Here is a 10,844-nt window from a genome sequence, read left to right on the forward strand (position 1 = left end):
AAATTTTTTAGGGTTGAGATTTTATTTTGGATATCATCAGAATTTAATTGGTTTTTAATTCTATTTAAACATGCATTATTTTTCAAATCTTTTAAGTTTTCTTCTTTAGATTTGATTAAAGAATTTATTTCTAACATTTTAATTGAATGAGCTTTTAATAAATTTAATTGTTTCTTTTTAGGTTTTTCCGTAAATTCTAGTTGAGCCTTACAATTTTTTATTTTAAATTTAATACAATCCTCTTTAACTGAATATGGTGTGATGAGATTTATAAATGGAGTGCCTAGTATTACCATATAATTTATCTGAGGTGAAAGTAAAAATACTGTGTGTATTTCTAAGGCTTGATCTATGATCATTGCATCTGTTTTTCCTATAATTTCAAGTTTAGATTTGTTGGCTGTACTTAATTTTTCACTAGTTTTTAACCAATATCTTTTAGGAACTAGATCAGATTTTATACAGTTTAAGTCTGCACATGTGTCAAAAAGTGCAATTGCATCTATCACAAAATCATTTATTTGAATGTTTATTTTTACTAAATATTTTCGTGAAGTGATTTCTTGCAATAAATTGAGAAAATTACAGTCTATATCTTCATCTAATTCATTTATTTTTAAATTACTCGCTGGTTCATCTTCTTCTGAGGAAGAACTAGAAATAAGTTGGGATTCTAGTATTTTTATTTTTTTAGAGTTTTGTTGAAGTTGGGTTTTTAATTCTTTTACTTCATTTTTTAGCATCTTAATTTCTTTATATAATTCTTTAGTATATTCATCCATATCGACCTTTTTAGGTTGATTTTTATTTAAAATGGTAGTTAAATCATAAGTATTAGACTGAATTTTAGGAGTAATATTTTTTACGTCATCTTCGTCTTCAAAACTTTTTATTAGTTTTTTAAGAAGTTTAGCTCTAATTTCTTGATCTTCAATTCCATTAACTACTGTTAATAAATTACTTTGATCTTTAGATAACATATTTAAAGAAAATTTTGATGAACTGGAAGAACTTGTAGTAGTTCCTAATTCATCAATTTGATTTTCACTTTCATTAGTCTCAGATTCCGAAGAGTCCGAATCAATATAGAGTTCGTATATTTTATTTAAAACATTTTCTTCCAAATTTAATTCATGTAATCTTTTATTAAATTTACAAAATTTAGATGTATGCCCTTTTTTACCACAATTATAACAAGTCAAATTTTTATAAGAAGTTTTAGTTGTAGTTTTAGAAGGTTGTTTATTTTTGTTTCTATAAGAAGATTTTGTTCTTTTTTTACTATAAAATTTATCTTGACTAGGTGTATATCTATATTGTTTTTTAGAGTATTTATTTCTATAATATTTTTTAGGTTTATTGGTTTTAGAACATTGGCCCTCACATTTCTGTGGAGAAGTTATACTATAGTCAAATTGTTTACAAAAAGATCCTAATTCTTTTTTAGTTTTCTGCATTTCATATTTTATCTTTCTTTGAAGTTTTAGATCATGACATATTTGTAAACCTTCCTTTTGAATTATACTAATTAATTGTCCATAGGTTAACTTACTATAAGGTATAGGTTGACCATGTTGTTGTTTAATATGATTTCTAACCTTTTCTCCCAAGAAATAAGGTAACCCAGCTAAAAACTTTTCTTTCCAAAAGCTTTGATTAGAGTCTTCCCTTAACATTAATCTAGTGAGAAAAGTCGTTTTATAATTTTGAAAATCACCTAAATGTCTACATTTTAAATTACTAAGTAACTCGGCATTTTTATCCTTTAAGTGAGATGGATCTCCTATAAAATGAAGTGAAATAGTGAGAATTAAAGATGACACTGCATCTTGAATTACTTCACCATTTTCATCATATATAGGTTCACCTTCATCATCTATTTGAATTGAGTTTAGAATTTCTAAATGTTGTTGGTCAGTGAGATGATAATCCCACCATCCTTTAAGTTGGCCGGTAAATCCAGCAATTAAGATTTCTGCTATAGCTTTATCAGAAATGATTGACTGTGTTTTATAAGCATTTGCAGCCATTGTCATTTGTTGCAAAATACTTAAGATATTATATTCACTTAAACCATCTATGTTCCATTCATAGATTGTTGAAGCATTATATTTAAATTGAGATATAGTATTAGGTTTATCAACAATTCCTAAGTCTGGTGCTCTATTTACTATTTCTCTATGATGATTTATAGGATTGATTTCAAATTGTTGAATATTTTCTGAGTCAGGTTCACTAACATCAGAGTTGGTGTTTTCTTCAATTATATTTATATTTCTTGATGCTGATGATTGAGGAGTATCCTGAGCTACATGTTGGGTAGTCGCAGATCGAACTTGAATTTTACTTAATTGATCTTTTAATTGATGTACAAATTCTTTTTTACTTGATTGGGAAATTTGAAAAGGTTTAAACATATGAGATTGTACTTTTTCTTTACCTTTTACCGTTTCATTCACAATTAGATTATTGTCCAATAAGTTTTCAATTCTTTTTAATTGTGTATTTAAACAAATTAAACTCGCATTACTAAAATTATTTTGTTCGATTATTTTTTTATTTATATCATTATCTTGAGCAGTTTTGTATGGGGCACAAGTAATTTCATTATCATGGTGTCTTAATTTACTAATTGTTTTAGGAGGAAAATCACTCTTTATTGTTTGGTCATTTACTACAAATTCTGGTCTCTTGTCTCTAATAGTTATTGGGTTTAGACTGTTCTCAAATTTAGTTTCTTTAATTAAGTTATACCAATCAAAGAATTTAATTTCAATTTGGTTATTTAATTTATATTCTAAATATTCAGATTTTAATTCTTCAAAAGTATATGTTTTTAATATCTTTTTTATTTTTAATAAATTTTTTGTTTTGGATATTTCTTTTATTAAATTCTTTTCAATATTTTCTTTAGTAAGAACATTTAATTCTCTGTCTATTGCACTAACATTTTCAGTTATAGCCGAAGCTGTTGGTGATTCTGGAGATGAATTTACCAAATTAGATTGTTGATTAACATAGTTAGTTACAGGATTATAAACAGCCTGTGGTATAGAAGAACTATAATCAACTCCTTTCATTTTATTTAAATTAGGTATATCTGAAGTAGAATACCTAGGTTTTACAAAAGTTTGAATAATCGGTTTAGGTTCAGATTCTTTATATTTTGCATAAATAACAGAAGGTATAGAAGAACTAGGTTTATCATTTTCATCTGTAGTTACAGAGGAAGATGACCCTGTAATCCTCATACTATGACTTCTATTAAATTTTAATGTAACTTTACCATCTTCAAACTGTTCAATTTTTTGTAAATTGACATTTGGTTTAATTGGTTCTAATATAGGAGGAGGTACAACCCCTTCCAAAATCCATTCATCGGGAAGTGTGATGTCTTTCCATTGAATGGTTTTAGGTATTACAGTGTTTGTTTTAGTTAAATCTGTTTGAAGAAAACGTGTTTCGCCAATTTTAGGTTGTAACTTATATTTAGTCCCAAAAGCTGAGTTCATTGCTTTATAATGAATTTTATAAATCAAAGCTATAGGAATTGATCCTTGCTTCATCTTATAATTATGGGTTTTAATTTCTAAAACTATACTTTCTAAAATGTTTAAATCATTTAATGAGACAGTCATATCTGGATAGACCTCAAAAGAGATTGGTCCTTCACTTAAGCTAGTCTCAACTGATCCTAATAAAGAATCTTGAAAATTTAAAAATCTAGCATCTCTTACTACTGCAAGAATACTAGTATTTAATCCTTCTCTGGTTAAAGGTTTTATACCTACTTGAATTAATCCGATATGAATATATTTATATTTTTTACTTTTATGATGTTGCAAAGTTTTAGAAGACAAAAGAGTGATCCTTTCAAAAGGTTTACTTAATTGAAAATCTCTTTCTTCGGTTTTAATAACATAATCAGTTTTAAATAAATTAAATTTAGAAATTTTATAAATTTGTTCTTTATCAACTTTAGGAATTTCCCATTCATGAATAGCTTTACTAAAATCTTGTAAAATTAATTCATTTCTATTTATTACCCTTTTAATTTCGGAGTTATCTGAGTCTTCAGATCTATTACTACTAGCCGATCTACATAATAAAGGATCCATTTTAGAAGATATCATAAATATTAATGACAACTGTCCGGTTATACCCTCCGGTTATACCCTTTTACTGCCCTTCACTCATGGGTCTTACACGGGTTCAATGGAACGGGTTCAGTGGCACAATGTCAAGACTATCTATGATATATTATAAAACGAAGGCTTTATATGTATACCAATTAGCAGATCTAAATCCTTAGGCTCTGAGTTTTAGATCTGAATCTGGTAAAGTTATATATATATATATATATATATATATATAAAGGTAAGTGTACTATTCTACATATTGAATTTATTGAAAAAAATTCGGCAGCATTTCGGCACAACACTATCAAATCTCAAATAGAAAGACACTTCAATAAACACTTCTATAACATATCAACATTCTCCAAAGGCAAAATGGCCACTACTAGGCCTCCAATCCAAACTCATCATTAACAGGACTTGCTCAAACAACAATTATCACAACAAAGTTGCACGTTAGGATAAAAAACTGCAGCACTCATTACAATTATCACAACCCTGATTTAAATTCAATTTCAATTAACCTAATACGCAAAATTCAATTCTAGTGAGGGTTTCTTTTTAATTTTAACTTAGGCAGTAGTGGAGCAAGTACATGTTGATAATTACTATAACTAAACAACGCGTATTTATAAAAACCCATAATTCTTTGGGCCCTTTAAACCATCGCCTTATTAAATTGGGCCCCAATGAGCCCACCTCTATCTTTTCTTGTTAACTAGCCGTTTAACTTTTTCTTTTTTTATTTAACTTATAATGTTAAAATTATTTTATAAAATATTTTAATTGAAATATAATGAAAGCATTTTCAAACAAGTTGTCGTTATCCATTAGAAACGGTGGAAATTATTAAAAAATAAATTAACAAAACACCACTTTTGTCAATGCAACTGTAACAACAATGACAAGTAAGTTTATTATTGAGAATGACAAATAAATTATATATATATTTGTTGTGTTCAACGTATTTTTATCTTATATTTGACGTAAGATGGTTAGACTTGCGAAATAATTTCTGAAAGTGACATAATTATTAAATAAGAGTTGGTGCCACATTATTTCATAATTTAACAATTATTAAAAATTAATAATAAAAAATATTTATCATATTGATGTAAATATGCTAATAGAATCCCCCAAAAATCAATACTTTCCTCATCCAGGTAACCAATTACGTTTGGGAATCTTTTGTTGTTTGTTTATTACTATAATTTTATATTTCTATAATTAATTAATTTTATTTAAATATTTTAAAGAATTCTTTTTTAATGTTATTTGGAATCTTTGTACGTATGATTTTTTACCAACTCCATCCCTCTATTATTGATGGTTTATTCTAATTTCATAGATAAATTATTCATGTATAATTATTGATATAATTATATATATATTTTTAATAAATTTAAATGAATGCCGATTTAAATTTGTATTTTTTAATTTAAATAATTTACTTATATGTTTTCATTAAATAACAAAAGATGATATTATATGATCATTACTTAAATATGATCATTTTTCTGCCAAATAAATTGAAATATTTATTATTGTAATTAAATTATTTTAATTCAACTGACATAATTATTTATTTTTTTTCATTTTGAAATTCTCATATATTCAATTCAAATCCTTATTAATTTTTTTTATAATTACAGGACATATATAAAGATTTAATGATAATGCAATTAATCTTAATGAAATGAAATTATATTTTATTTTATTAGTTAATCTTATTATTATAAATCCATTATTTGATTAATGTTATTAATTATAATAAACAGTCACAGTAACAATAATAATAAATCGAAATAATAATATTAACAATAATAATAAATTGAAAAATAATAACAGTAACAACATTAACAATATTAACAATATTAATAATATTAACAATAATAACAGTAACAATAATAATAAATTGAAAAAAAACACAAAAATCGCAAAAAAAAAATTTCGAAAAAAATAATAACAGTAACAACATTAACAATATTAACAATATTAATAATATTAACAGTAATAACAGTAACAATAATAATAAATTGAAAAAAACACAAAAATCGCAAAAAAAAAAAAAAAAATGGAAAAAAATAAAATGGTCACCGGCTTACCTCAAATGCTGTCCAAACGGTGGCGAACGCCGTAGAGGAGTGACTGGAGCGTCGGTGGCGGCGTCACAGTGGCTGGAGCGTTCTCAGGAGGGCTGGAGGCGCGCTGCGGACGGAGGAGAAGAGAGGAGAGGAGAAGGAGAAGAGAGAAAGAAGAAAAAAAGGAAAAGAAGAGGGCGTGTTTAAAGCCCTAATATTTGCGACCGACTAATCGGTCGCAAATGTCATTTAAATCGGTTGCAAATTTTAATTGTCCGACGTCGTTTTAATATGCGCCAAAATTGCGACCGATCTGAGACTGAAATATGCGGTCGCAAAAAATCGATCGCAATTTTATCTCATTTCGGTCTCAGATTGTGTCCCTTTTTTTGAGGCGCCCATTTTTGCGACAGAAACAAAGTTGGTCGCAAAGCGGTCTCAAAATCGGTCGCAAATGCGCAGTAATTCAGTCGCAAACTGAAAGGCAATCCCGCGCGAGTTTTCCGCGCTAAAATCTGCGACTGTTTACCAATCAGTCGCAAATTGGTATCCATATTGCGACCGACTTTTGTCGGTCGCAAAAATCGGTCGCAATTTGAAGTTTTTTTTGTAGTGCGTATGGACAGCTGCATCAAAGTTGCACTTCACAGCTCCAGTCGGAGGGGGAACCCATGTCAGAACTGAAGCCGACGGAGAAGAGGAAGTGCTTCGACTAATCTGCGCATTCTTCCATTCTCTAAGAAAGCTAGTGGCTGCCATGACAATGTTGTACGGATCAACATCAGTTTGCTGCCAAACCTGATGATTTCTATCAAACCAGATAAAGTAGCACAACACACCAAATAACAAGCAGTGCTCATCACTGTGCCGATCAATAAACCCCGACAATAGATCAATAAACCCAATGGCAGATCCATCCAATGGAATCCGGGCTAGAGTCCAACACAGCCGAGCTTTCTCACAAAAGAATAGCATGTGCATTATTGTCTCTGTTTCATCGCAAAATGGGCAATGGTCATCCTCTGTGATTCGCTTGCCAAAAAGTACAGATTTTGTTGGCAAAATATTACGACATGCCCTCCATAACCAATGCTTAACCTTCGGAGGGGCTGCTAATTGCCATAATTTAGCCCACACTGGCGAAGTTATGCTTACTTCAGGCGCCACAAAATGAGGTAAGACAAGTTTGTATCCTGATTTAACAAGGTATTTACCTGAACTAGAGAAGTTCCATATTAGTTTATCTTCCTGGGTAGCTCTAGTAAAAGGGATAGAGAGGACCAGAGATACCTCCTTTGAACTAAACAGTCTGGCTATGAAATCCACATTCCAACCGTTAAGCAGCCTGAGGTCTCCAACTGACGTATTCTCAAAACCAGGAACAACAGGGCTATGCGGATAAAAATCAATATCGTTTGGTAGCCACGGCTCATGCCAGATATTGACGTTTGAACCGTTACCAATTCTCCACCTATACCCTCTTCTTAGAAATGACTTAGCCGAGACCATGGTCCTCCATATAAGGCTGGGATTATGCCCTAAGGGCGCATCCAATACATTCCCTCTGGGAAAATATTTTGCTCTGAGAACTGAACATAGAAGAGTATTTGGCTCGGTGACAAGTCGCCAAATCTGTTTACCAACTAGGGCAAATTAAAAGAGTATAAATGTCTGAAGCCAAGGCCTCCCATAGCCTTTTCAACACACATGTGATCCCAACATAGCCAAGGAATTCCTTTACCATTCGAGCCCTATGTACCCCACTAAAAGGAGTTTATAATTCTTTGCAATTCTTCACATGAGGAGGAAGGAAGAAGGAAAGTACTCATGCAGTAGGATGGAATCGCCTGAGCTTCTGTTTTAATCATTACTTCCTTTCCCGCCCTGGAAAGAAGTCTGTGACTCCATCGAAAAATAGCCTTTCTTAGTCTATCACGAAGAAAAGAAAAGACTGCCTTCTTGTTACATCCTACTAAGGAAGGTAGTCCTAGATATCTGCCATGATTTAAAGGTTGAGAGACCTGCTCTTTAACCAAGTCATCCACATTAGAGCTAAAAAAAACCCCTGATTTCTGCAAATTCATACCCTGTCCTGATGCTGCTTCATACTGTCTTAGGATATTTGCAACCGCTGTAGCTTCGTCCGCCATAGCTTTAAAGAAAAAAAATACTATCATCAGCAAATAAGAGGTGAGACAGCCTCGGAGTAGCTCTACAAATTCGACCCCATGAATTGACCCCATAGCCTCCGTATGCATAAATAAAGCTGAAAGTCCCTCAGAGCACAGAAGAAATAAGTACGGAGATAGAGGGCAGCCTTGTCTCAACCCACGAGATGGAATAATGGGACCCACAGTTTGACCATTAACAAGCACATGGTACCTGACCGTCGTAATACACATCAAAATCAGCTGAATAAACTTGGCACGGAAACCAAGTCTTATCATTATAGCTTCTAGATAAGACCAGTCAACACGGTCATAAGCCTTACTGATATCAATCTTCAGGGCCACTGTCTGTTCTTGACTCCTCCCCCGACCTTTCATAGAATGTATTGTTTCAAAAGCAAGAATGACATTGTCTGTAATTAGCCTCCCAGGAACAAAAGCTGACTGAGATGGGGAGATAATTTTTCCTAAGACATGCTTCAGCCGATTAGCTAAGACCTTTGCCACAATCTTATACAAGACATTACATAAAGAAATTGGCCGCAAATCTTTCACAAACTCAGGATTATCAAGTTTTGGGATTAGGACAATGTTAGTCTCATTCAACAATTCAGGAAAAGAGCCCTTCGCAATCCACTGTTTATAGCTGGTAATAACATCTGAACCCACGACTGACCAAAATTTTTGAAAGAAGCATGGGTTAAACCTGTCAGGGCCAGGACTTTTATCCGGGTGCATTTGAAAGGCTGCCATACGAAACTCCTCATCAAGAAGAGGGGCCATAAGGCTGTCATTATCAGACTCAGAGACTCGAGAATTGACATGTGCAAGAATAGAACTAAACTGAGCAGGAGTGGCTGTAAATAGATCAGTGAAATAGTCTAGAAACACATTATGCATATCCCTCGGATCTTCCTTCCAAACACCATTCGAATCACGGATACCTGTGATGAAATTTAATTTTTTACGTGAAGAAGCTGAGGAGTGAAAATACCTGGTATTTTTGTCACCATGAGCTAGCCAGAATATTTTTGATGACGAGAGGCATTGTATATTGTATCGAGCACTATGCCTGCAATATCTACTTATTTTCCCTGCAAAATAGTTTCCAACACAAACAAATTCCTTGTTTGGACTTTGGAGGCTTCCACTCGTCCGAACAAAGCATAACACAAATATTTATGCAGGTATAAAATACTCTCATCCTTAATCCATTTGTTTCCAGCATTTCGAGGAGGAAAAGATGATTGACCCGTTAGCATTTCCCAAACGGAAGTCGCATTCCAACCTTTCCATTTAGAAGCAAATCCATTTCTGGGGAATTCTATCCATTGGTGCATTTTATCATAATCCACAGTTAAATCCTCTCCATCCACTCTAAATTTGATGGCCATTTCAGTGTTATCTACCCAGTCAATGGTAGTCAATAATTCTAAACTCAATTTAGCATTTTCAGGAATTTTCAATTGGCTAAATATTTCAAAGTTCAGGGTTTTCAAATATTCTTGAACTTTCTCTAAAATGCCAGTATTCTGTAAAAAATTATGGTCAAGAAGATACATACCTGTGAAATTGCATTTGGCAAGACGGGTGAAACGTTCTCCTTCCTCCATAGTATATATAGGGAAAGGAGCTTTATACCTGGAAGCCAAATCCCTTTTTGCTGGTGCAGAGGAAGAAGATCCTTCCTTATTCTTCTTGGCCTTTTGTTTGAATGGCATTGTGATGGCTTGGATGGAGAGTTTGCGTTGAAGACACACAAAAAGTGGGAATGGAAACTCTTATATAGATGATTTTAGGGAAAGATAGGGTTAATGGGGAAGTTGAAAAGGAAGAGTTTTGATTGGATTGGAAAGGGTATTAGCAGTTTTTACAGGTTTGAATGCCTTGGGAAGGAGAAGAGTTGAATTTGAATGTGAGAGGGCAGTTGAGAGTTTCTGACCGTTAGACAGTCGCGCCAGTAATTTGCTGGAGTCGCGATCGAGTCTGCAATTCGCATCTCACGAATGGTTGTCTCCGTTCTCTCTGAGTTCTGTTGTACCCTAATCGCACCCGTGCTTGATATGATCGAGATCGCGAAAGTGGATCTCAACGTTTCTGACTTGTTTTGCAGAGAACTCGCGCTCGCACTGTTTTATTGTCGCGACCGCGATTGATGATGAAAAACCTTCTGTCTCTTTTTTACAACAATCGTGCTCGCACCTTCTGTATTCGCGCTCGCGAATTCGATTCCCTGCAAAAATAAACTTTCTTGCATGCTTGACTTTTAATGAGTTTTTTTTTTTTTTTTTTTTTTTTTTTTACAAATAATAGAAAGTAAATTAAAATAAACAAAGTATATAGTTAGATATTGATATTATACATGCCCATTGCGTTGATTCAAAATGTTACTTGTGGTGGATCATTAATTTTATCACCCAAATGAAGCTTACACCTTTGTCCATTGACCATAAATGTGG

The 10,844-nt window shown here is 32.3% G+C and overlaps 1 protein-coding gene across 1 annotated transcript; it reads right to left on the minus strand.

Moving 5' to 3' along the window:
* Positions 1-6,576: 6,576 nt before the first annotated feature.
* Positions 6,577-10,106, minus strand: LOC149492818 (uncharacterized). Its single transcript, XM_089715959.1, has 4 exons — positions 9,584-10,106; positions 8,239-9,479; positions 6,842-7,849; positions 6,577-6,738 (listed from the first exon to the last, which is right to left on the minus strand). The coding sequence occupies exons 1-4, from the start codon at positions 10,104-10,106 to the stop codon at positions 6,577-6,579; spliced, it is 2,934 nt and encodes a 977-aa protein (XP_089572085.1).
* Between the last annotated feature and the right edge of the window lie 738 nt (positions 10,107-10,844).

The sequence above is a fragment of the Jatropha curcas genome, chromosome 11, assembly GCF_041381405.1.
Source record: "Jatropha curcas cultivar XTBG-Jc1 chromosome 11, XTBG_Jcur_1.0, whole genome shotgun sequence".
NCBI classification, from domain to species: domain Eukaryota; kingdom Viridiplantae; phylum Streptophyta; class Magnoliopsida; order Malpighiales; family Euphorbiaceae; genus Jatropha; species Jatropha curcas.